General features: G+C 41.3%; 1 protein-coding gene and 1 long non-coding RNA gene across 3 annotated transcripts; one reads left to right on the forward strand and one right to left on the reverse strand.

Moving 5' to 3' along the window:
• Positions 1–242: 242 nt before the first annotated feature.
• RDH10 (retinol dehydrogenase 10) lies at positions 243–25,890 on the reverse strand. 2 transcript variants are annotated; one of them, XM_068932510.1, is made up of 6 exons: positions 25,219–25,890; positions 24,646–24,881; positions 5,023–5,121; positions 3,542–3,687; positions 3,037–3,168; positions 243–1,078 (listed from the first exon to the last, which is right to left on the reverse strand). In XM_068932510.1, exons 1-6 carry the CDS (start codon positions 25,499–25,501, stop codon positions 955–957), a joined length of 1,020 nt encoding a protein of 339 aa, XP_068788611.1. In that variant the 5' UTR covers positions 25,502–25,890; the 3' UTR covers positions 243–954. The 2 variants fall into 2 exon arrangements, with proteins under 2 accessions (XP_068788611.1, XP_068788610.1); XM_068932509.1 differs by having other exon boundaries at positions 24,646–24,884; positions 25,219–25,889.
• On the forward strand, positions 12,086–15,885 carry LOC138066027 (uncharacterized). Its single transcript, XR_011139189.1, has 3 exons — positions 12,086–12,106; positions 12,599–12,684; positions 14,067–15,885. It is a non-coding gene; the product is annotated as an uncharacterized lncRNA (long non-coding RNA).
• Positions 25,891–27,339: the final 1,449 nt, after the last annotated feature.

Below are 27,339 nucleotides of genomic sequence, written 5' to 3' on the forward strand. Positions count from 1 at the left end.
CTCTGCTAATAGTTGGCATAGGACCAGCACATACATAAAAAGTTTATCTCAGCTGAGTTGCTTTGTCTTTTAGGCATAAGTCCAGTTAAAGAAATTTAATACAATAACTTCCTCAGGGGGTGGGGGAGAACTGTCAGAAGTAAGAATAAGGAGGAAGAAAAGCAGCATATAGCCCATAAGGGTAGATTGGACTCTGACAAATAGAGAGGGGAACAGACAGAGCATATTTCAAATCAAGCAACTTGAAAAAAGAGTCAGTTTAATCACCAACTGCATTCCTAGAAAACCAGATGCCCATTACAACTTTGCTCTGAGAGTATTTTGAGACATTCATTTGCCTTTGAATTGGCAGAGATTTACAAATTTCTTTTTATCTTTGTTTAAATAGAACACACACAACTGCTACAAAGAGAATTACACCACAATTTGGCCATGTGTCCTTTAGAGCTTGGCTTAACAAGTTAAGAGATGCATTCATAATCTGTCCTTGAATTTGCTAAAAGGTCATGAGCAGTAGCTTGAATTAAGTTTTCCCTCCCTCCCCCCCTTCCACAGGGAAAGGGAAACACTTTCTGAAACACTGCATTTTCTAGTTGTAGACAGCTCTGATACCTCTTCCTCAGCCTACCAAGGCTTATAACACAGTGCATCCCTACAAGAAGTAGTAAGACTAGTTTACTGTACATACAGTAATATTCTAAAGGACAATGGTGGCAGCTACATCATAAATTCACTTTGTTTACCTATCACATTTTCCAAGTACTCTAGTCAGTTTTATTTACAGTATATAAAAAACATTGATTTTTTTAAGAGTTCAATACACAGGTTTAAGATCCAAGAGAATGCCACAGTAAGATGTTGACATTTGCATCAGTTAGATGCAAGTGCACTTCACAATTCAGTCATGTAACGTCATCGTATTCATCTATAAACGTTAGTCCATCCAAAACAGTGTTAAATTCCATTTTTTGCTTCATTGTTGTTTGTAGCCTGCTTCCTTTGAGCAATGAAAGGGTACATACACTTGTCTGCTCCCAGAAACCGGTACATGCACACAACAGCTTCAAAGGGCAGAATACTGGAGAAGAAAGGGTTACAAAATTATTAGAAGACAGCAGAAAACAAAAATCTCATCTTACTATATACATGGTCTCCTTAAAAGCAACATATTAGCTACTGCAGGGCTTCCTAAGAGACTTGAAGGATTTTTATTTCATAGAGATATTTACAGAGAAAATAGAAATTCCAGACAGTCCCCACCACAAAAACAGGCAGGAGAGAGGAAGAAGCTACTTATTCACATGCCTCCAGCTAAGATCAGGTGCTTCCACTGCTTCTTCACAAGCAACATGATAGTCTTAAGGAAGAAGTGAGGGCAAGGGTATTACACAACGCCTACCAAAAGCAAAGCTCCTGGTCAAAGCAGCATCAACAGAAGCCAGACACTTCAGATATTCTTTAATTTGGGATTAACTAGTGTTAGTTAATGCCATTCTTTGATCATCTGATGTTTAACCACCTTGACTTATATTCTGAGCTCAATGATCCAGCCTCAGAAAGGGGGGTTGGAAATAAGGAAAGCAATTTCCTTTTTCCTCCCCAGATAAAATTCCAAGAGATGACTGGGATGAAGACTGGGCTACAGACCCTCTCCTCCTTCCTACATCCACAAAATATTACTTTATTTCAGGGGTAGTACTCAGGAGCTGTAATGAGGGAATAAGATGGGATTTTCTAAGTCCCTGAAAATACAGACACTCATTTAGCAGAAAGCAGTGCATAAAATGTAACCATTAGGAGCAAGGACCACTGAAGCATTGGGAAGTACTGCTGTCAGCAGTACTGCTTGTGCAGTAGGCCTTTGATCTAACTGCTAGCGCCAGGGGCATGGATTATGCAGGAACTTTGATTCTTCCTCCCCCCACCAAGAAGCAGGAGGTTGAATGCAAGACAACCAATCCAAAGGACCTTTGATCTGACTGCTGCTGCATAAGGTACTGCTTGCGCAGAGAGCCCTGAAGTAGCCTCTGAGCTTCCTGAGGAAGAAGCTAGTTCTTAAAGTTGCTGATGAAGTTCTCTACTTGTTGGCAGAAAAGACTATGTACTGTCTTCCAGGAAGGAGGCGAGCAGTGAAGGCCCCTCAAGTCTTTGTTGCCCCTGTCCACCACGACGGACTTGAAGCAGAGGAGAACCACTGCTTTGTAGGTGAAGTAGAACTCCCCAAGGCTCTCAGTTCAACCATCCTTCACAGGAGGACAACAAAATAATATGCTACAGTTGAGAGGCTCCTCCTACATACTAGGGATTAAAACAAAAAACTGGATAGCTGTGTAACTGCTCCCTAAAAAACAGTAGGCAAAGGATGTTGCATCAGCGCAAACGAGCCAATTCCCTACAATTAACGGATAGGATCAGTTCTGCCTCTTACCCTGCACCACTGGAATGGCAGCTTGGTTATGGATTAAACAGAGTTCCCATAAAAAACCTGTTGTGTTAGACAAAGAAGGAGACATTCCTTTAAATAGTCCTTCCTACAGATGCAGACTCTGAAGACTGGTTTTGAATGTACAGATTTTCCCCTTTATCTCCCATATCCACACAAGTCTCAGATAATTTGCAGCCAGGGCCTCCTACATACTGATTCTGGAGACGAACTGCTAGAGGGTCCTTCCTAGAAGCTTCCTCACACCCTGCTCTTTAAGAGCAGCCCACAGAATGCAAGAGGAACAATGAGAAGTTCCTGCAGCCTAAGAATCTGTTGAAAAGAGAATAGAAATCTAAGACAGACAGAAGATAGCAGAAGGGCAAAAATCAGGATGCTTCACACGCAGCTTCCTGGTTTTATGGCACTTACTGAGAAAGCAACCAAGAAAGCTCATGCAAGCCAAGGGAGAAACTTATGAATTCTTACAAAATAGCATTCAAGCCTTAATGTGGGTGGGAGAATATTTATATCCAGAAAGTAGACATACTCTTGTGTTTTCCTAGTAACACTGTAGGTCATATAGTCAACTAAACTGGCATTTCAGATATTACCTTTTCATGAAGGTTACCATATACATCAGGCGAGGTGTGCAGATCATTGGCTGGTCTGTAAGGATAGCTCTCATAGCCTGCTTTACACAGTATTCTGGTTTCAGAGGTGGAAGGAAAGGCTCAATTTCTTTTCTGCAAGATGTGATTTTTAGATAGATCAATAAGATGCATAAAAGAGTGCAGACCTCACTGAAGAGTTCATTAGCTCATTTTCTTTGGAATACCTCAACAGGGAGGAAGACTTCCAGTTTTTTGTAGTCACTGCTCAATTTAATGTGTATAGGAAAAAACTTTTGTAGACTTAAGCAAAGGACAGAAGAAATTCACTGAATTCAGAAAAGCAGGGATAAAATATACATTGATATTTTTATGGTAATAGCTTAAGCAGGGATCTAGGCCAGTAAAATAATGGCCTGACACGTTCGCAATTTCAGCTGTAAACATTTAGTAGATTTCAAGTATTTAAGACACTACAAATACAAGGCAGATAAACAAGTTTACTCACCTGATCCTGCACCCTCTGAACATTCCTGTATCTACTAGATAAGGGCAGACTAAAGTTGTTTTGATTCCATCTTTTTCAGCAGCCTTCAATTCATGGCTTAAGGATTCATGGAAACCTACAGCTCCAAATTTGCTGGCACAATAATCCTGTATTGGCAACGAATTAGGCAAAAAAGGTTAAGGATAGATATGAATTATGTTCAAAGCATAGTTCATGTGATTCTGCATAGATTTTCAAAGCAACAACAGAAGATACCCACTGAATATAGCATCACATCAGCTCATTTATCACTGTACTTTTAAGGCAATTAACGCAGACTCATGAAAGCAAGAAAGCTGAATGTAGGAGATGACCTTGGATCCAGGTCTTTGAACTAGGCAGGCTCACTGGCAAGTTACTTAAATTTAAACAGACTGATAATCAGAGTGTTAGAACAAAAAGACTGAGATCTCTATTACCTAGAAAATTAGGAGTAGGAATCTTAAATTCTTTATTGTTAATATTAGTTTCAACAGAAGGTATTACAGAGACTTGAGCATATTAATTTTCAGCAGCAATACCTTGCCCATCTCATAAGAATACTAAGCTGAGCAAAATTCGAAAATAGTAGCATAGGTAACAGTAACATTCAAGTTTTCAGTCAGATGTGCCACTCTACCTCTGTTGGTGGTCACAAATGCAGCCTAGGAAATTTTTTGTAGCTTCCTAAAGACCATAAATCCTCTAAAAAGCCTCAAATTACACCAATTTAAATCATTTCTGTTGAGAAACACTGCCATTTATCCTACATATAGTTTAAGGTCCTGCTCATAGCTTGGGCTCAATCCAAAGCAGCCCATGCCTTATGGGGCAGTATGACCATTATTCCATTAGACATTTGGATTCATTTTCACCAACCGAATGCTTTTGATTCACACCTGGATTTGTGCTAATGACCAAAACGTGTGACAAGGCTCTAATCCTAAGCTAGTTTTATGTACCAAACAAGTCACACAAGACAGATGTTCTCAAATGACTGCTAGCAGCTAGGTGACCAAATGCCTTTAGCTTAGAGCCCAGTAAAGGAGGTGAGCCACGCATTCGGGAAGGCAGGCAGTCAGCAATTTCATCATAGAAGTAGGAAACACTTTAATTACTTTTCAAAATCCTTGCCTTTGGCTTCAAGCCTAGCTCTAAAGCTCTTGACAGGAATAGTTGGGTGAACATTTTTCAGGTTCTTAAAAGTTACCTGGTAATTCAAAGGTCATATAGCATTCTGAATTCCTTAGCTGTTCTAGCCTTTTACTTCAAGTGGCAAGTCCACCTGCAAAGTATTAAGGTGGCTGCCTAAGTTTTGTGGATCCCACTCATAGGGAGTAGTCTGGCAATATGCTACTGAGCACCATAACTTCCAAGCATCTTTGAAGATTTGGCTTTATTTTCTCTAGCTGATCACACCAAAAAAGCTTACCCTAAGCAAGAAATGCAAAACTCTGACAAACCTCCACTCCGGCAGTACTGAACAATCCCAGGGAGCTTGCAACTGTTACAATGTGTCCATGATTCATTTCCAGCATCTTGGGGAGGAATGCTTTAGTGGTCTACAAAGTTAAAAAAAAAGAGCATACTGTGTTAGCTGTAAGTCTCAAAACCTCTGTCCCAGTTTTCAAGAATTTAGAAGCAACATCACAAGTATTGAACTTCTGAGTTTTTCCAAACTTCCACTAGAAAAAGCAACAGCATATTTGTGAATTCAGACAGCAAGGCAGTAAGGATTATATCTGCAGAAATCCTAAGGTTAAAGAATCAATTTTGCTCAGACATGTTTATTTTTCTGCAAGAGACTAGTTATCACAAGGAGATAATTCAACCCTAGAATGGAAGTCACATTTTTTAAAACAGAAAAAGGAATGTAAAGTGTTCAACTATGCCATCTAGCACATCCAAGTTAAGACTAGTGCCAGTTATCAGTTCTAATTGCTGATACGTTTTGTAATTTACATATAGTAGGTTTTATCTGACTTACTAGTTACCTTGGGCATTTTATAATAAGAGAAATACTGGAGGGAAAGCTTTCACTGATGTTACTTTTTACATACAAAAAAATTCACTAATCATCTGCAAGTGTAATTACTTTGCATGTATATTGGCATCCATAAGTATTGCTCTAAAAAATATACATTTTTATAAACCATCATTTTAAGGGTTTCAAAGATAAAATAAAATCAAGCCTCAAGCTGCAACTTTAACACATTTGAATTTAACCTCCAAATTTTATATCAAGTTTGTTTCTGTTTAAACACTGAGTCAGTGTTTACACCTTTAAAAATTAAGTGATAAATTAAAGGCATTCACTACCATAACTAGATTACCTGACAGAATTCCTAGCTATGTCATATCTGCTCTTTGAAGCTGACTCAAAACCTACACTTTGGAAGTAGGTATCAAGCAGGGCACCTTATATGCTAAAGGAATCAATTAAGAAGATGGTATTTTTTGTTTTTGAAGTAAATTGCAACTGTTAAAAAAAACAGCTTCTAGATAATTGGTGTACTCTACCAGATCATTTAAAATTGTTAAGGAATTTCAGACTATGCTTTTTAAACACTGCAAACATGTATAACTAGTGTGTGTGTGCATATATGTAAAACTTATGACAGAGCTATTACGCTAATTCATTTAGTAACACAAATGCTTAGTCCTCCCAGAAACCAAGTCTTCCCACGTAACTTGGATCCAAGTTCAGAGCATGCAAATGCTCCTTAAGTATTTTGCTACTTGCTTAATTGTTGGTCTGAATCACGCCAGCTGCATACTTTAAAAGACATGCAAGCTACAGCTGAATCCATCTAATTCCATTCTTATGCTGTCTGCATTTTCCAATCACAGACGTCAGGACAGTTTTGCTCTAATGATTTTCACATGTTCTTGTACTACATTTTTGCTTGCAGGTGTTAAATGACTAATCCAGACCTCCTAACACCACACAAAAGAGTGTTTTCACTAGACAGCTGGCGGATGATAGAAGATTAACAGACCTCCTGACTCCTTGCCTTTTCTACTGTTGATTCATATAACTTCATTATGCAGTTATGACAGAATCTAGAAGTTAATTACAAAAATTAATCTAAGAGCAAGCCCCCTTGCATTTCTTTCTTTGCTCAGGGCAGGCATCTCTAAACCTCTTACACAGTGCCCCAGGCAAGAATTTAGTTCCCTCCTTACACTAATCTGTGCCAGGCACAGAAAGTTTCAACTTCTCTTCCTACATTGCATGACAATAAAGCCTAGTTAGAGGGCAGCAGTCTTAAAAGGTAAGAGGCTTCTCTCTGATGATGCTGAAGTTTTATACTATGTTCCTTACCTGAAGCTTGCAGTACAGTCCCCAACACCTACTGCACGCATGCTAACCTGGATGGTATGGCACATCAGGGGCAAGGGAAGCATATTGCCAGGTCAGTCCTGCTACCAATTTAGTCCCCTCCAGAACATTAGCCTGTTCCATCAGCAGCCTCCTCTTGCATCTCAAGTTTTCTGTCTGCATCACACTGGAATGACTGATTGCCACCTCACACTGCCAGAAAACCCAAATAGTGCAGACTGAAGCTTTGGCGGCAAGGCACTGGAGAAGTGACCAAGCACTGGCCTTGGAGTTTGTCTCTTTAGAAGGCAGTGGAAAGAAAGAAGGGAAGGAAGTAGTAACAGGGTTTTTCTCCTTACCATTTTCAAGGCACAAATCACTGTTTTCTTCCACTAGAGGATCACAGGCAAAGTTCCATCAAACTGGCTTTTCTAATACCTACACTATGAGACTACTTTTTTAAACATATGAACTAACAGGTGTCCACAAGTGTTTATATTTAAAGCTAAAAAGTCCAGTATTTTCACAAGTATGTATAGAAACAAGAGAAAATCAGCCCAACTACAGAGCACTAAATTTCAGAAAGCTCACTCTTAACCATATTACACTCCTTCAAAGCTTAAAGATTAGAAAGTTTTAAAGGCTTGTGGCTAAAGAAATCAGTTTTCAGTCAACGGGAAATCAACACATGACAATATACCCTGTGAAGGACACTTCTGGAATTGCTGAAGGCATCACCCAGTGCAGACCAAGCACTTCCAGCAGTGGAACAACAGTCATTTCATGTAAGTCATCTCTTAAAAGGCCATTTAGGGCCACAAAGAAAAAAGTCTTCTCTGAAGCCAATTAGCAATTCATGGAAAATCTTTGCGAGACCTCAGTGTTCTGAAATAGCCTATTCAGAGCAGGCCCCCCTACTTGACCTAGGATATTTTCCTGCAAATCCATTTAAACCTGAAGCAGTCTATGAAGACAGACAGTACAGCTATCACACATGCAAAACTTAGAAGTCAACTATATGTCTCAGCTGCATGGATAAAAGAGAATCTTCTCACTCACTGCCATCCTCCAACCATCTGCTGCAGCCGGGAATCAGTACTTAAAAACAAGCAGTGCAAGATACAGCCACACCCTATCAGGGGACACATTTCCAGTCTCAGAGTAAAGGCTGGGGCCCTCTGCTCCTCCCAGCCTCTTCTTGCTGGGAAAACAATCCCAAAGTTATTCTCTTCCACAGTATAAGCAAACCTCAAATAAATCAGCGTTCTTTCTGAGCTCCTGGCACAACCTACTTCCTTGATCAAAGCAGCTTCCTCTGTACTTTGGTCCCCAGTTTTTCTGCCTGTTACATAAAACAGACCAACCTAGTTTCTTGTTTCCAGTTTGTCAGCTTCAGCTACATCTGCCTACCAGACCTGCAGCCTGTGTGCTTGTTGTGCTGCTGAGAAACTAGTTAAGAGTTAGACTGGATCAGGGGCAAGATGCCTCTTGGGTGGCCTTCCCATCTGGAGTTTGTCTGAACAGGTAGCACAGCTCACATTAGTCTTCAGAGGTGGTGCATGGACATACTAATCCTCCACAGAAAAATATTAGAAAATACCATGCAAGAAACATGATATTGCCCATCCAAAGCATTAGAGGTCATGAACCAGGTCCCTAAAATAATCCAAACTGACTGAAGTGATTTAATTAAACTATCTGCCTTCTCATTGGATTTTTTAGGTTTCACTTTTCTCTCACAGCTACAGAAGGCAACATTTAAATAAAACATTTAGAGTCAGAGCTGTGACTTTTATTAATGATAAAAATAACACTTTTCAACACTGAGGAAAATATAGTGGATGAAACTAATTGTGTTGCGATGAATCAAGGTAAAGAATCAGGACAAATACGCAGTGTTGCACATTAAAAAAATTAAGGTAAGCATCCTCTTCATGTTCGGAACTAGCTTTAAGCAAACTCACCCCAAACAAAAAGCATAGTACAAACAAGATCGCTTTCTAATCTGCGGAACATTTTAGATAAAGCACCTAGGTAAGGACAAAATTCCCTTTGGATAGAATGTATGAAGCTGTTTTGAATAGACAGTAAACAAAGGAAAAATTAGCTTGAAAAATTAGCTTAAGATTTTGGAGCCTTAAGATCAATTCCCGACCTTCTAGGCAATTTCATCCATGCTTCTGAATACACTGGTAAGAATAAACTATTCCCAGTAGCTGTAACCAGACATGTACTTCTTGTGCACACAGCTATACTGACTTATTTCTAACACGTGTGAAACTGAACAGGCATTTACATGTCACTTCATAGCTTTTGTAATCTGTCCTCAACATTTTGGTTTACGGCAAATTAACTTCTAACAGTCTAGCACTTCTTCCCTCCCCTTCCTCAAATTCTTTAGTTCCATTCTTAATGAAACAAAACTCAAAAGATTGTGCAACACAAAGAACAGCACAGCTGCAATGTCAAGACAAATTAGTTTAAATGCAGCAAATGAGAATATGAAGAAATACTGTGTTTGGGAAAGTGATTTTTTTAATTAAGTTTTGGATTAATTATTCTTAAAGTAGAAAGCAAGCATCCACAGAAAACAATGTTAGCTGTTTGCAGCTCAAGACAATGAATACTGAATGCAAAAGGCAAAGTGGAAAAAGTACATGCTACCTCATGTTTATAGAAATGCCTTTTTATCAAGGAAGCAAATAAAGCAGGTAACAACATGTAAGGTCCTTTAAGTTTGTTTGCCAATACACTCATTTTTCCCTACTTTCTGCTTCCATCAATTCTCAATAGCCCTTTTAAACTATTCAAATAGCATAAACAAGCTGCTTTGCTGTAAAGAAAAAATTCCTTTATGCCAAAGAAATGGCTCGTTTTCTTTACAGCCTCTTCAGCTAACAGGGATGGAGCGGAGTTATCTTTAAGGGGCTGTTCACAACAGGTAAGTTTTCATATCACTCTGGTTATCCATGGTGGCAGTGTAGTGGTATAACAGACATGACCTTTCCCCAGGCATTAGCTATTCCTGACTGCCAGAACAGCCAACTGGATAACAGTGTAAATAAGTGCAATGTTTTCATCACCATACACTCTGCTTTCTCTTCACATTAAACACTGTGCAGCCAGATCAAAAAGTCAAAATTGGTGCAATTAGTCAAGGTCTCACCCAGACAACTCTGGCAGAGCCTGAAACTATGATAACAGATGTAAAAGCCTGCTGCCTTTCAGGATTGCTAGTCATAGCTACTGTCACCAGCTCCATCACTCAAAATTAAAAAAACACATACACTCATTTTGGTTTAAAATGCAAGTTATATCCTCTCTACCTCAAGATGGCCATTCAGCATTCCTTTCTTCCCGTTCCTCCTCAGGGACCACAAAAACCCACATCGCAGCTTCTACTCCCATGTAGGAGAGGAAGCAGTCACTCATTCCACCTCTGAATGAAATTTAGAGGTTACCACACGCCTCAATTTCTCTTTCCATCCTGATAACCGGGAAGGAAGGTAAGAAGTTCTGACAAAAGACCTAACTCTTCTGCATACTGGCTGTGGCAGCCTTACCTCAACGTAGATTTGTCCCAACTGGATAGAATAGCACCAATGCATTGTTCTGTGCCTTCTTATTTCAGAAGATAATTACTTTAGATTCATTTTATAAACACAGACTAAAACTTCATTTACAGGATTACAGTGACAGCCATTCCCAAACAGTTTTAAAAGAGACCTTGAAAGTAAGCCCTAGAAGTCTGGCTGGCTGGCTATGATATCCAAAATTCCTCCTCAAGCATCAAAGCGTACACTCACAAGTCTGGGTTGAACTGTTTATTTTCCCTCCTGGCTTTTTGTTTGGTTCCAATCAACGCAAATGATACGTTATTAGCTTAGTTTTATCAACTCAATACCCTTTTCTATATTATCTCCTCATCCTTCTTAAATTCCATTATATAAGCATCTCTGCAATATTATTTTAAGGTGAGATTAGTAACTACACTAAGACTGCATGAAAATACCAAATACTGCATTGAACATCAGAGACTGCACAGCACAAAGGACATGGCTCCATCAGTAATAGGCTGAACAGAAGTTGGACAGAATCTACAACTACTGTTGACTTGAAGTTAAGGGTCCAGAACTGTACCTTGACTTTAAAGGAGCTCAGATGTCTCTGATAACTATTTGCAGGAAGTGATGCCGCCCCCCCCCCCCCGGATAATTAGCCACCAGCTAAGAAAATATTTACAAATAGCTGTGGAAATTTGGATCATCAATTGCTATTCTCAAGAAATATGATGAAAAATAGACCAGGACTATCCATTCTTACTAAAGCAATGAATTAAAAGACAAACCCAAGCATTTTTCTTGATTGCATACGGGTCTATCCGGATCCTTTTGGAATAGGAAGGATCAGGAGATGCCTATGACTCTTCCTTAAACCAAGCTTCCATAGACAGCTGTATTAACAGCATGAAAGGAAACTGTTCCAGGATTGCCCTCAAGTGTGCCTGGAACAGGCCTTGCCTTCAAAACAAAAAAGCCAGACCTTCCAATGCTTCACTTCAAAAGGAGTCCCTTAGTTATTTAGCTCCTGACAGGCAGTACAACCTTCAATTTCTCACTAAAGTTGTGTGTCCTTCACAGAAAAACCTACTGTTTTGGGGCCATGGGGATTCCTTCAATATTGAACTCCAACAGCACTTAACATACATACAGAATAACACTTAAGAGATGCCTTGCAACCAGAAGCTCTTGAAAAAAGACAGACTTCAACAGAAGTCTAAGAACAACAAGCAACAAGAAAGCAAAGCCACATACACACTAATAGTTCATGTCCTAATTTGGAGGCAGAGTGAAACTAGAGATAAGATCTATCCAGGTTAAGAGGTGAAGGTAACAAAGTACATACCCTAAAGAATTAAGTCACAACCGAAACCAACATCAGTTACATCAAAATTGCTATTTCATCTGTAGAGGAGAAATAACCATCTTCTTCACCAGTCTGTAGTCTGTATGAAATGTACTTGCTTTGAAGTAGACAAAGTCTGAATTTTCAAAAACAGAAGCTATTGAATCATTTGTTTGTTCGACCCATTGCTAATTCATGTCAGTGATTAATAATCCGCTTTTCTTCTCCCTCATGACAGGTTCATACACATAACAAAATCCCCTGCTTGAGACAAGAGGCACGCTGAACCAGTTGAAAGCATCAAAGTTGTACAAAACTAGGTTAATACTATTTTTTGAAGTTTGTGAGTGGGTCTGTTAGCGGTACCTAGTAAATGGCATTACATAGATGTTTAAGAACAAGTATGCTGCAGTCCAAGTTTACATGACTACATTATTGGTATTTCAGGTTCAGTTATAAAATTCAATTTTCAATACCAACAGTTACCATTGTTTCCTATGAATGGCTCTTGTTGCAGTAGTTCCTCTTATATTGAGTAAACTCATGTTGAATATATCAGAGGAAAACTGAAACTGAATTAAGTAGTTTCCTTAATCGGAAGTTAGTGCCACAAAGCTGTTTACAATGGGCAGACGGTAAAGATAAGATAAGTAATGCTATTCAAAAAAAATTCACAGGAAACTAATACCACTAGTTATCTCTCAAACATTAATCATTGATTTCCATTCTTTACTACTAGAAGTAATTATGACATGTTTAAGGCAGCTGAGCATAGCCTGGCTAAATTGTCTTTCGTATATTCTGTTACAAAGCTTAGTTGAAGAGGGGTTGTGGTCTGCAGACAGCACAATATCTCAGAAGTGCTTCGAAAACAACAAGGCAACAACAGTATGTTCCAGTATGTCACTACATTGTCCCCTTCTCCCCCCCCCCTTTTTTTAAAAAACAGCTTCTATTTCCTGTGATCTTACCCTAAACTGTGCAAACATAAGAGTGGAGTAGAAAAATAACTTTTTCCCCACCTTGTCCTATGAAGTGGAAGTAAATTCTCAAGAATGCTAAGTAATACAGTTTTGCCTCAGCAACTTTCTTCCTGAGAACCAAGGGGGAAAGATATCCTTACCCAAGACTTAGCGTGGGCTAACGCTAGTTAAACTTCCAGTTGCTCCACACAAAGCTTTCTGGCAATCACCACCATTGCAACACAACAATCTAGAGTACACCTTTACCTAACACAGGGCAGGGATTTAGGCACATGTACCACAGCCAAAGGTGGCCCAAATTTCTCCTTAAGCATGTTTCACTTTCGCTTAGATGGGCCACTCCTTTACATTCTGGGCATGAGGAAGTTCAGGCATTCAGGCTGAACTACCCTTGCTAATTCTATATCAGCAAGGGGAAGTTAGAGCTTATATGTTACTGCCATAGTCTCCATCTTCTCACTCCTGAGAGAAAAGAGATTTTAAAGCTTTTAAATTATTTCTACTCTCAGACGTCAAACCTGCCCTGTAAAATCTGATCTTTGCATGGACTGAAGGCCAATCATTTTTGTGAAAGTATTTAATATCTGCCTATAACAGGCATGTTCTTATATGTACTAGAACACACGCACACCAGCTTGTCTACTTTCATCTGTGCTTGCAGATACCATTTTGTGATATACAATTGCTTCACGTATATGCAGCAGCATATACCATTGCTTAAATCACTGATTGTATCTTCAGGCCTCTTCCCTCCACTTTTGACAATTCATCTTTGATTTCATGGGGCTATGAAAAACAGCACTTTCCGCTCTCAAGTCAAGCATGCTAACGTCCTGCTCAATGATCCATGCCACCTTCTCTTACACGCAAAGTAGTCTATAAGCCAGCAGAGACCTCACGATCTTTGTCCCTATATTACAGGCAAGTTTATAAACGCTAAGTCTTAACTAACTGGAACAGATGCTGATTCCTCTGCTGCTTCTCTCCCATATGTCCCTATAGAGGGTTTTGCCTGAAACAAATCATCCTGCTCTGCCTGAAGCAGTCAGTACCTGTCCTACCTCCACTCCCCTTTAGTCTGAAGTACTATCAGCTAGGAAGAAAGGGCTCAATGAGGCACTGCAGAGCACCTAGTTAGATTTCTTGCAGAATTTGCATTTTCAGCTGGCTCCTGGAAAGCCAGACTGATGCTCCCATCTTCAAAAAACTAATGCCTGCCCCCACTCTGCACCTTTCCTCTTCCCCCCGCCCCCACTAGATGCCCTTCAGTGACTGAACTTCCTTGCCAGCTTCTTAGGGGTGTTCCAAGCATTCCTGCCTTAAACGGTTCTGGCAGCTTTGAATTTCAATGGCTTCGAATTAAAGCTTGGACAGAACAGTCATTAGATTCTTGACAGCTAGCAGTGAATAGGGGGAAGACAGTACCTCTGCTTAACTGGTGTAGAAGCGCAGAACATACATCACCACCGACGTGTATGTTGTGGATTTCACATGCCAAACTAGCACCTAAAAGCTGAGAAGGATTAGTAGGATGCACGATACCATGGTAAGAGGCCTACTGGAGGCCCAGCTGATGTATTCAGTCTGCCTCATGCTACAAAGCAAGCAAGATAACAAGATACATATGGAAACAGAACTTGGGAACAAGTGTATACACCCAGGCTTCTCCAGCCACCGCAAATTTAACATATAACCAAGCATGAGAACTGAAGCTTTCAGACACAGTACTTGTGATCAAAAGCTCATCTCTTCCCTCCTGCAGCAAAACACAGACTTGTCTAATAAGGTATCTATCCTCTACAAACATTGTCTCATTACACTCTTGGACTATCATACCTACCAAATCACATCTACTATTTAAAGCAATTGCTACACAGTTAGCAGCAGCCACTGAAAAGCAGTATGTAGTTTGAAGAAGATGAACCCTTCTGCTTAGATCTGTCACATCAGCTTGAACACATTAATCAGTACTTCTCCTCCACCCTCCTACCAACTGGATTTAAATGCTCCTGGAATATAACCTTAAAATGACTTATGTAGAAATACTTATGATCTGCCCATATTGGAGATCAAACTTCAGAACATCTAGTTCTTCTCTCACCCTACTGAGCAAATACAGGCAAAATTGAGCCCGTATGCTTCAAGGTTTCCTTTAATCAGTATTATAACTGCAGGCACATTTAACTTAAACATCGCACACTTCCAAATAGATGACAGAAGCTTCTGTTCATATATCCAAGACTAACAGTGCTCCAACACTGCTGTGACAGGACAATTGCACTCACGTGAGTTCGTTTAGCATTCAAGGAGCTAGCACCACCAACCTCTTATTCTTTCCCAGGTAGATCTCTCAGTGATGAAGACCTAACTTGCATTTATCCAGATGTCAAATTCAGAATTACTTTAGAGTTGGTTGATCCAAGTGATGTAAGAAGGTAACACTTGACTTCAACAGGGCTTAAAACTAGCTTTTGTGGAAAAGAGTAGCCAAGTGACTAGAGCTTCTGCTTTGTTTATATACTAACAAATGGCTGCCTAAAGGATTTGCAGCATTTCAGAGCTATGTTGACATTAGTGTAACAAACGAGTCCCTCACCTTCATCAGCACAAGTCTGTAACAAATGTCTAACCATTTGGAGGGCAGTTTATTGCCAGCTATTTGATAATCTTGACAAAAATTAAAACATTCAGCTATGACTCAGTGAAAAAGCCACATGAAATCATTTTAGAATTGCTATTAGATAAGAGCTTAGAATATTCTGTTCAAATAAGAACACAATCCAACACACATTTTTCTTCAACTTGTAATAAGCTTAGTCACCCTCCCAAATAATTAGTAAAACATCTTATTTTAGCCTGCATCTTTCCAAAAAGTTACTAGAGAACAAAACTGTCAGAAGTACTTATGGAAAATATTAAATCATCCTTCATTTTTAAGATTTAAGTAACAGACTCTCCAAGAAGTGGCTAAAGAGAAAGACTCAAACTTTAGAAACCTTAAAGCCAGTACTTTCATAGCCCTATGATTACTATAGTATTTGCATGCAGACAAAAGCTGACTCACTTTAGTCACCAAATCATCGTTTTAAATCAACTACCTTACAATAAGCAAAGTGATTTTGCCATCGCTGAATATCTGACAAAGGGAATAAGATTAGAAGAAAAGCTTCCCTTTTCACATAATTCATTGTTAATAGAAAAACATATAAGATTTTACAGCTCAATGGAAGTTTAAATGTGTCTAGGAAGCAATTAGACTGTAGAAGACTCCAACTTACTATAAAGTGACTCCCACTGAAAAGGGAAATTTTTTAAACATGCGAAGCTTAGAGGTTTTCAAGAAACAGAAGGTGGTAATACTTCTCCATACCTTCCCAAAGGGAAGAAAAGGGGCTTACCAGGTAACGTTTCACTTTGTAAGCTAAAGGCTAAAAATGACTAAAAACTCCAGCTAATACAGTGACCAAAACAGTGGCTAAGGTAGCTTTCAAAGCTTCTACTTGCACAGGCATTATAGCCCAACACCAGCAAGTTACTCACTTTCTCAGGGATGATCTTTCAAAGAGAGGTATAATTCCTTCCCTTGCCTGTCTGCGGAAACTATGCTAGTTTCCCCCAAGCTGAAATACAGCTATAGCCTGTTTTTTCCATATTCAAATAGCATCAGTACAACTGATTTCCAGAGAAGGCAAATATTGCAATAGCCAAAGAGATCATTGCTTTTCACTTTATACAACAGTCCTAGTATCAGTGCAAGGCAGAAGGCTAGAGCTCTTAACACAACTAACAATGAAACTATTCGGTGCCTTCAGAGGACTAACCTACCTTTATCTAAGGGTTTTCAGATAGCACGCAATTAAAATAGCGTTCTCTGTTGAAATTGCTTTGTTATGTTCAGGCTATTACGTCAGTGGCAGATTTACTATAGCTCAGAACCATTTATAACTGCTCAAATATTTAGAGCCAGTGAACCCTATTCTAAAAAGTCTCTCCAAGAATGAGTTTCACTGGACAGCCATAGAGGTCCTGTTCACAACTGCATGGCTCTATTTCATTGCGGTTCCTGAAACGCTGATGAGCTGATTCCAGTTTCTAAATAGTTATAAAAAGAGAGAGAAAGACTTGGCCAGGAACAACGAACAGCTTTCCTCCCCACTCTCCCGACAGGTTAGTGGGCTAAACTGGCTCACCCAAGGACCAGATGAATACTAAAATCAGAGCAAAGGAAGGTGTAGATTCAAAGGGATGTTCCCATCTGACAGCTTGCCACCACTAAGCTGCCTTGAAGTTTCATAAGTCAGAGATTTTGGACACATTACTTGCAAGCATATGCTCAAGGACTTTACAAAGCGACGCCGTAAGCGGGATGCTTGAGAAGCTGTCACACAAGTTCAAACAGATGGCAGAAGTGACTGGTCTCAGGGCCCATTTAGGTGCAGAATTCAGCAGTCAAACAAACTTGAATTTCAAAAGGCTCACACTAAGATAGTCACCTCTGCTCCACAGCTGTTCCTGCATTCCTTGGCCTACAACATCCTCCAACTCTAATTGTGATAGCTCATTCATGTTAAATGTTAACTTGCTTGGCACAGAAATCGTTATATAAATATAACTATTTACACAAACAAATTGTTCATTCAGAATTTTAAGCACAGATGTAAATCCCTCCCCGCTACTTGCGACACGTAGTATCTGCTTTCAAACTAAACCCTGAAAATTGAGATTCTACCGGTTGATGCCTATTCTTGTACATAGCTATAGCTACATTTTTAAAAGACTTTTTACAGACTTAGAAGCCTAAGACCACAGCTAAAAGCATATAATATCACATCTAAACCAGCTTCAGTTTGTCTGTGGAGGGAAACCTTTATTATCTTTCACAAAAGATAGATGGATATCAATAACTCAATTTTACCATCAGCGTGAACAGCCAGAAAATCTTAAAGGTTGGGGAGAAAGGTTAACTACAAGAGCAATGCTCTGGCTTTCATATACTGAGGACTGTGGAAAGGTTGAATACTACAGATATGTAACAAAGACCTCCCCTTCCCCCAGAAAACTCAGAAGTGAAATCAAAGCATGAGAAATTGGGAGAGAATAATACTTAGCAGCTGATAAAGATAAAAGTAGAAGAGATAAAAGAAGTGCAGTGCTAAAAGTGGCAGGGATAGTGCTAGAAAACACAACATTCATCTTTCCTCAACCTATCTGGTCAGAGTAATTGATGGCTTCGAGAGCTAAAGACAAGAATTGCTAACTCATAGTACAATTAAGACAGGCCCTAGGCAACGGTAAAAACTTTGGATTAACAGGATACTCGGCCACATCATGATTAGGACTACTTCTCACCATATTGGAACATATAAACAGGTCAGACTTTGAGAAACCTGCTACAGTCACTTGGCTATAAAAAAAATGAGACCTTCTCACGTTATTACTTTTAATATATCCATTTTTTAGAAGATAAAAGTGGAGTTGCCTATAGATGAAAAATCTGTAATTCCAAATTCCACCACACTTGACCAACATATTGCTCTCCCAACTTTCTCATGACAACAAAGCCATACACATTATGTTTTAGACCAAGTATACACTAAAACCATGAAAAGGCTCTCCCTCCACTGCTAGCAAAGTCTGGAACCGCACTAGCAAGAGACTAATTCCAGTAAAGGTTTTCTTGCCTCCCCAAATTCTTCACAAGTAACACCATAATATCAAACCAAAGCCAGCACAGAAGTTTTTGCTTATACAGCTGACCTAACTCATTCCCTAAGAAGCAGGAATTTAATTATCACATTGATCACTCATCCAGGACCATTTATTGAGGAGATTACCAATCCTGAAAGCATTCATATGGTTTGCTGACAGGTCTCCAAACCTCCAAAAAAAGTCACAGGAGACTGAAGAGCCAGATTATCCCAACTGCCTTACCTCTGCAGGCTATATTATAGTTCCAGCTCTGTTTTAGAGAGCTGTAGAACTGCAAGCCACTAATAGTTGACTAATACTGTAAATATGTTTCAGATACCTTGAGAAGTCTTGGCACGTTCTCTTCAAGAGAACTTTCCCTTCCTCTAATAGGGCTTTTCTGTGAAAAGCTTTTTTTTTTTTTTTTAAACCTACGCTTAAAGCTTCAGATAGCTTAGCAAATGGAAGTAACTGGTTGATCACAAGCAACAAGAACAATCCACAGGTCACTCTGAGAAACTTAATTTTTTGTCATCTGACAGGTCAAGCTCCATACACCTTTCAAATGATCCAGGAAATTGATTTCCAGTGTTTGAATACTGCAAAAGTCAGGGGGTAACTGAAACAGTTTAGGGCAGATATTCTGAATGGACATTTCATATTTGTTAATATGGTCAAAAACCAAATTCTTTACACAGTTAAAGAGGAGGAAGGGAAGTGCATGAATTGAATTGCTATTTGAACAAAAAAAGGCAGTCATTTCCAGAACGTAAGAAAGATTCTCTAGGACAGAAAGTAAGTTTTGTGCATAACACATACTGAAGACTCCTTGAATGCTTTTTCACTGCCCTGATGGACATGCTGCTAATTAAAGAAGTCAAGAGCACAATAAAGTGTTTTGTTCAGATTCCTTGATATGTAACAAGTTATCACTGAGGCATCCTTACAGCAGGCAATGGAAAACCATAACTGAGCAACCTTAGTAGACCTCAGGGACTAGCGTTCAGTAGTTTGTGGAAGAGCCACAGAGAGCAGGATTGTGGAACGTCAGTTATGCATGCCTGAGTTTGTACCATTAGTACACATGGCAAATGAAGGGGGGCTTTTTGCATAAGACGAACACAGCCCACCTACTTCCCCTATGTTTGAGCATATGATCTTAAAAAAAAAGATCATTTTTATCCCCACTCATGCCTATTCTGAAACTACAAGATTCCTCTCACAGCGAACGCTTAAACATTTAATTAGGCACCTACATGCCCTTTTTTCCCCAGAAAGATTCAGAAAATTGAAAAACCTGCAGTAAAACCGATCAAGTGGTAGTGATCATTTTCAAAAACCAATCAAATGCAACCACAAGACTAGTTTACATTTACATATGCATACAGATTACAAAATACAGGCAACCCACTGTTACCTATTAGAAGTTTGCAAGTTAGTGACAACTGTGCTTGATGCAAGGCTAGACAAGCTCCCGGTCAACCACAGAGTATTTTTGCCTCAGATTTATTTTAAGCCAGTAGTCTTCTGGCCGTTCAGACTCCAGAAACGTGCATCCATCAATTTCCTAATTGTTAAGTCCATCTTCACATAAGATAAGAAGCTGTAGTTTTGCAGAGCACGCATCTGGAAGACAATGTTTTCCTCAATTGATAGAGGATTCCCTCTGTTTTCGGGAGGGGGACCTCAAGAACATAGAAACCAGAGAACCATACTCAAAAACAAGTTTTAAGTACTACCAATACTATTTTGTAGTTAATAATGTGACTGCTTTTTGCTTCATATTCACTATTCAGCATGCAACCCCAGTATCAAAAAGTGCGTGCTGTTCGGGGTTATTCTGCTGGTGGCATGCAGGTAGAATCATTTTGCAAGAAGTGCTAGTTTTGATGGAACTTTTTGGATCATATGCACTTAGTTTGGCTTAAACTCAATCTGACTCATTTTTAAAAGCTTAACAAACTTGCAACTTAACCCTGTAACTGAGCTTGCAGTTCTTAGGATATATTATTGTGAATTTTAAATAGATTAAAGCAGCTAATTCCACTTGTCCAAAATGCTAAGTATATCTATCTGGCATCAAGAGAATACTGCATCTATATTTAGACATCGATGTTAGGATTCTAGAGATGAAGCCAAAAATCATAAAATACTGTGCCAACAGTACACATGAGATTTCCCTGATAAAGTTGCAGGTCATGTATTACTTATCTTACTGTCTTTTCTGCTGTAAAAGAGTGAGTCTGCACACTTGAAAGGCAACATCTTCACATTTAAATAAAACTAAGTGCAGCTATAACAGAACTTTAATGAATACTATTGAGCTTGAAGAGACTTGCATAACACAGTACTTATAAATAACCCACTGTTATTTCCCAAGGCTTTAGCAAGCAGTTTAGTCTAAACTCACAGCAGCTACTGTACAAACATGTATGTTTTATTAACTCATTCTTTCTAGGACTGTTTTAAGTTCAGGCAATTATATAGCCTAACATTTAAGTTATTTCTTGGACAGTATTTCCTTCTGTATTCTACATTTATCTTGCTCTATAGCTATGTTAGGGTGCCTAGAAGATTTTCACTTCAGCCCTACAAAAGTAAATGTACATGTATAACTTCACAAACTGAATAGATCGCAGGTGAATGGAACAGAACAAGTCTTAGGAAGGAGGAGAGTTGTATAAAAGTCTTCAAAGTCTAGGCCCTCGTCTCTCACTAGGCGTTTTGAGTATGACAGAGCTGCAGCTAAATGCTTTTGCTTCCCCCTTTTGGTAAGCTGAAGAGAAAACTCATCTGAAGAAGAGAGCTTTAAGTTGAAAGTTTTGGAGGATCCACATGGCAGGGAAATGCAGAAACAATTTCACTGTTTTCTCAGGGCTGGACCCTGAAGATCTCTAGTGCCGAAGGACCTTCACATCAGAGGCTTGCAGTACCTCAGCATTCCCACCACCCAGCAAGTCAATCAGCAAACCTAGAAGGAATTGCCAGTGACTAGCTGCTGCATAATATTAATACCTATTTATTTGGCAATAGCTATATTCTTCCAGAACATACAGGTTGAACATCTCAAAACATCCTGACATGAGAATTTCATACAGTAATGAAAATACACCATTTTATTAAATATAGTTCTATGTAATCTAAAATACAGTATACTGATATCTCAATTAAGCTTTTTTGAGAAACAATAAGCTAGAATAGGAATAACTCACTTTTCTTTCCCAAAATTGAAGGCTCAACAGCCAAATCTTGTACTGCGACTTCACAGTTTCAAAATTTGAATCCTGACATATTATAAGAAAAGAACAACTTCAATAGCCTGCAAAAGTTCAGTTGCAGTAACTAACAAGTACAACCTTATAAACTATTATTCTTGTGATAGACTGGCAGGAAAGATAACGTTACATTACTGGGTAGGCAGTTTTATGTATCTGTGAATTACAGTAAATCAGAGCTGGCTTGTATTAAACCAAGGATGAATCAATTTTGCCCCTATGTTTTCAATATCAGAAGCATTCAAATTATCACAGCATGAAATAACAGCTTTTTAATACTATGATGGATTTTATGCTGTGGAAATTGCTATATGATGCAGTGGTAACATGTTTATATAGAATGCTCATAGAAAAGATTATATAAATCATGAATGTCAGCAAAATGGAAAGCATCTGTTTAGGCTGTGGCACGCTGCTAAAGCTCTCTTTACCACCACTTTGTGATATGGTGCACAGCCCAGTTGGAATCTCAACAGCAAACCAGCGACAGGCTTTCACTTCATTAGGTACTATAGAAGTTAGGCAGCTTTCAGATTGTAGCTGCAAACATAAAACAAGTTCGTTTCACCTGCTTTCTGCACAAAGAGCACCCCCCCCCCCCATCGTGTTTCATTAGTATCAAGAGGATGATACCAGAGTCCCATTTTATTTGTTTATATAGGAGTATATTGAAGTATGAGCATGCTTGAGGGATAGGGAAGAGTTTCCCATGTTATACTGGGGAGAGCGCGGGGTGGACATGAGAAACCACAGAAAACAAAAGCACAGACACTCAACTGCTAAAGCTATATTATTCTGAAGATCCGTATATTTATGAAAACCATTTACAGCTTCTTTTGGATGAAACGCCCTCTAAGAATAGTTAAAAGTCTACATAATGCTCCAGAGTATTAGCTTTGCTTTTGGACCACCAGTTTAGCTGACACAGAAAAGTCTAGTTGTAAAAGACTTCACACATCTAGACACATTGTTCTACTTAAGTCAGTGACTTACACAAAAAAAATTGGCTTTGAATCAGCTGATTCAGATGATATCTTATGAATTAAGTACTATTATTTTTAATAGAAGTCCACCCACTTTTAGTCAAGCCAACCCTTTATGGGATCAGGAAGGGGAAGACAAGGAAGAAAAGCTTTGCCTACAGCAAAAATAAATAGAAGATTGTGTCCTGCTTTGCTTTTCCTTCAGGAAGTGTACATATGAGCAGATCCTCAGTTAAATATAAAGAGTGTTGACTGGTCCTTAGAAGCTTAAGCCAAGATCTCAAGTTCCACAGTTCAGTTTTAACAGTAGCTTTTCATATATATATTTGATATATATATATATAGTCACTTCATAATGTAACATTTAGAGATGAATGAAACTTTTATGGAAAACTAATCATAACAACCATTAGACTCTAGTTAGTTTCCCATTGCTTTAAGAGGCTGAACATACAGGCGGTGCTTTAAAAAGGTCTCAAACAATGTTATAAATGTGCAATTTGTGCCTGAGGGAAGAACAGCTGGAGAATTCAGGATCCTCCCATATTTTAATTCACAGTGATGTCATAATTTAGAGTCCTTGGAAACTTTGTCAGTTCTGCATTTAAACCACATCAATAAGTCATTAAAGCTAGCGTACGTCTGTTTAAGCATCACTGACTTTTATAAAGCAGAACACGCAGAGCTTTTGGTTGCTGTAAGAAACCACACGAGCCTTTTCAGAACTCTTCAAATTGCCTTAAAATATATTTGCAAAGTTAAAAAGAGTTTCTAAACACAATCTCATGTGCACTGAAGTTTACGCACTCTCTCAGCAAGCTTTAAAATTCATTGGAAAAAAAGACTGCTCTGCCATTAAGTGTTTCATAGCACAGATTTGAAGGGGCTCCTTCAGGGTTACAAACCAGCATTTAACTTCCATGTTAAGAACTTGTGTTTGGGACGCCCTTTTAAGTTTTGAGCATGAGACATCTTACAAAATTTTATTATCAAACATAAGAACAGCCAAAGGCAGCTTAAGTGGGAGTATATTTCAGATTGCTTAATCCTTTGATTGTTATGCAAGTGTATTTCATAACTTTATTTGAAGGACCAAAGAACAGTTCTAATACTAACAATAGGCTCAGTCTGACAGCTAATGCTAACCCAAGGGTGCATCATGCCTTCCTTCGACATTCCAGTTTATATAACTCCACTACAGTAGGTTTAAAAATAAAACAGAGGAAAATAAGATTTAGATAGCAAGAAGAGTAAGACCACATAGCTTGTTTTCTTTGATTAGCATCTGCTAAAAACAGTATCACCCCAGATTCCATGTTACAGATTTTCTTACTTCTATTGGCAGGCCCCAGAGAAAGCTATGAGGACAAATACACAGAATTCATGAAGAAGTGTTTTTGGCTTGTTTTCTTGAGAGTTTTTTTGCCTTCCCAAGGAACAATTTACCTCCAGGGCAACTCTACCAACATTTCCAGCAGGGTTTTTGGGTTTTTTTTTTTTTTTAAACAGAAATGTGTGAGCTCGCTATTGTAGCCATAATTAAAACAGCATCTTAAAGCTAAAAGATGAATTAAGACTACAGGGAAGGAGGAGGGGAGGGAAGTCATTCATTAACAGTAGCAACCTTTAAGCAGATTCAGAGGTTATGCTCGCAAAGGATTTCATACCCAGGGCTACATAAAATGGCATGAGATTTTATACTCTGGATTCTTTGAGGATATAGTTGATTAAAAACTAAAATGTAATAATTTTAATACCAACGACTCCTGTTAAACAGAATAATGCATTAAAAATGAGAAACCTGCAAAGTAGTGAGCTTGCAAACAAAAGGGAGCAAGTGCAAAACCAGGAAAAGAAGGAGTTAAGCAACACTAAACTTTTTTTCAAAATTAACTGACAAAAAGGTCAGCATGGAGGAGCGTATAGTTACCCAGAAGTGTGCGTGACAGTTCACCATCATGGTCCTCTCAATAAGCTCATCGGGACACTCCAAAAGATGGTGCCCGGAGACCACACCGGCATTGTTAACCAGGACGGAAACCTCGCCAACCTCTTTGCGGACCCTCTCGGCTGTCGTGTAGACATTTTCTCTTTTGCCCACATCGCAGGTGTACGTGTAAACCTGCAAGTTGCAGTGGGGCAGCGCTTCTTTTTCTCCATCTGCAGCTGCTAAGGAACACAGACAGGAGAACAGAGCAAAGTAAAACGCTCGCTCGGCTTTCAGCCTGCGGGACAAGTCAAACCGAGGAGTGGAAGCAGCAGACGCGTTTCCATTACACGACAGCCTCTGTTTACTTTGGTGTCACCACAGTCCGCCAGGACTCGCCTATTTACCACCGCTGCCAGAGCGTTGCGGGGGGGGGGGGGGGGTTGTTTGGTTTTTTTTGTTTCGAGGGGGACACCCAGCTCGGCCGTCCAAGCCGCCTGGGGCCGCTGCCGGCGAGCAAGTGAAGGGGTGGTTGGGGGGGGGGACCGGCGGCGGAGCCCCCAGCGGGCCGCTTACCTCCGGCGGCGGTCGCCTCGGCCAGCTGGCGGTAGATGTGGCGCACCATGCCGGCCGTCTCCTCGTTGCTCTGCGTGTTGATGTCCCAGAGCACCAGCAACGCCCGGCGGCGGGCAAACTCCAAGGCGAAGAGGCGGCCCAGGCCGCTGCCCGCCCCGGTGATGAGGCACACCTGCCCCGCCACGCTCTTCTCCTTGGGTCGCACCAGCCACTTGGCGGCGGCCAGCACGAAAGCCCAGAGCACTTTGAAAGTCACCACGAAGAACTCGAGCAGGATGTTCATGCTGGCGGCTCCCCCCCGCGGCCCCACGGGCGGCGTCGGCGGGTGCCTGCTCGCCGCCCGGCGCTGCACCTGGGGCCGCTCCCGCCCTGCCGGCCCGGGACCTCCCGCCGCGGCGCGGCGCGGGCAGGGGGAAGCGGGGAGAGCCGAGCGGCGCCGGGCTGGGCTCCCCCCTGCTCGCCGCTCGCAGCCCCGGCACCGAAAGCAAACGGAGGCGAAGCCCGAGCGAGCGAGCGAGTGCGAGCAGCGCCGCCGCCGCCTCGCTCCCGGCCCCTGTCACACACGCGAGGCCGCGCTGCCGCCTCCGGCAGGGGACGGGTCCCGCACCGCGGCGCCGCCGCTGTCGCTGCCTCGCCCCCCGGCCCGCACCGAGCCCGCCGCCCCTCTACTCGCAGTGAGCATCTTGGCCGCCCGCCGCGCTATATAGGCCGGGCTGGGCGGCGGGGACCTCCCCCGGGCGGCCCGGCCCGCCCCGCATTCCCGGGACCGCCACCCCCATCGCCGCCGTCCCGCCCCGACCCGCCTCCCCCGCCCGCGGCGGGGGTCCCGCCGCCGCGCCAGGCCGCGCCTGACGGGAGCGACGCGGCGGGTGCCGGGCGCCCCGTCACCGGCCCCGCCTGCCCGGCCTGGGCCGGGCCGCGCCGCTGCCCCGCGCCGCTCCGGGGCGTCCCGGCGGCGGCGGCGGCGGCGGCGGCGGCGCTGGGCGGGGCTGTGAGAGACCCCGCCTCCCGCCCGCGGCGGGCGGACTACATGTCCCAGGGTGCACAGCGGCCGCGCTCCGGAGCGCCATCTTGAGGGCAGCGGCCGCCGCCGCCGGGTGTCCTTCAGCGGAGCGGCGCGCATCCGCGGGACGGGTGGCGGGGCACCTCTGCGCACCGCCTCCGGAGAGAGCACATGCCGCAGGGCTTGTGATGCCGGAGTTTTGGTTAGGAGGGCGTGAAGAAGCGGTAAAGGGTCGTGCTTGCGCTGACAAGTGCGCAGAAGTTGCAGAAGGCCTGGGCGCGGCGGGGCGAGGCGATGTCCGCGGGAGTCCCGCGGCGGCCAGGAGGCCTCTCCCACACCTCGCCCCTAGCTCTGCCGGGCCGCGGGTTTCTCTGCTGAGCTGTGACGAGCAGTTGAACCAAACGCTGTTCGTTGTTTTTTTTATTTTTTTCTTTTTTTTGTCAGTCAGCCAAGTGTGGAGGCTATTAATATATAACTAACCACAGATTAAAATGAAAATTTAGCACTGCCACTGCCTTGCCCGAGATAACAAATCTCACGTTCTGGTGATTGACATGCTATGGCTCCCCCCCTCTCACTCAGCACCAGGAGCAAGCTGCTCCCCCATCACCTATCCGCTCCGGAGGACACGGAGCAGCGTGTGCCCTTGCTGTTTCCCACATATGGGTAATGCTCATCCAACTGCCTGCTTCTCCAGAGATAACCATCTGTAGATGTATGCCAAAGAGCACTATGCTGTGTTTTCCTGCTCTGTGCAGCTGCCAGCTTTCACAGAAGCTGTACGAACTTTGTATTTGTGAACATGGTCTCTGAGATTTAGCAGAAATTTGAGTTCAAAAGTTTGGGGGTGACAGACGGAACAAAGGAAAATGAACAAACTAATATATAATTGCAGATATCTATTTTCTAAAAAAAATCTGCTATGCCCACTAGAGAAAGTGCAGACAACGTCCTAACGTAGGTGTTTTATTGTACATTTGCTTGCTGCTAGATGTTAATTATCCTGTTTATTATAGTTTTAATCGGGTCTAGTGATATAAGCTTCTGTATTAGCATAAAGAAAGGGTACTTTGCAACACTTAACATTGCTCAAATACAAAAGTGTATCAATAAGTGGC

Source organism: Struthio camelus, chromosome 2 (assembly GCF_040807025.1).
Source record: "Struthio camelus isolate bStrCam1 chromosome 2, bStrCam1.hap1, whole genome shotgun sequence".
Taxonomy (NCBI): Eukaryota; Metazoa; Chordata; class Aves; order Struthioniformes; family Struthionidae; genus Struthio; species Struthio camelus.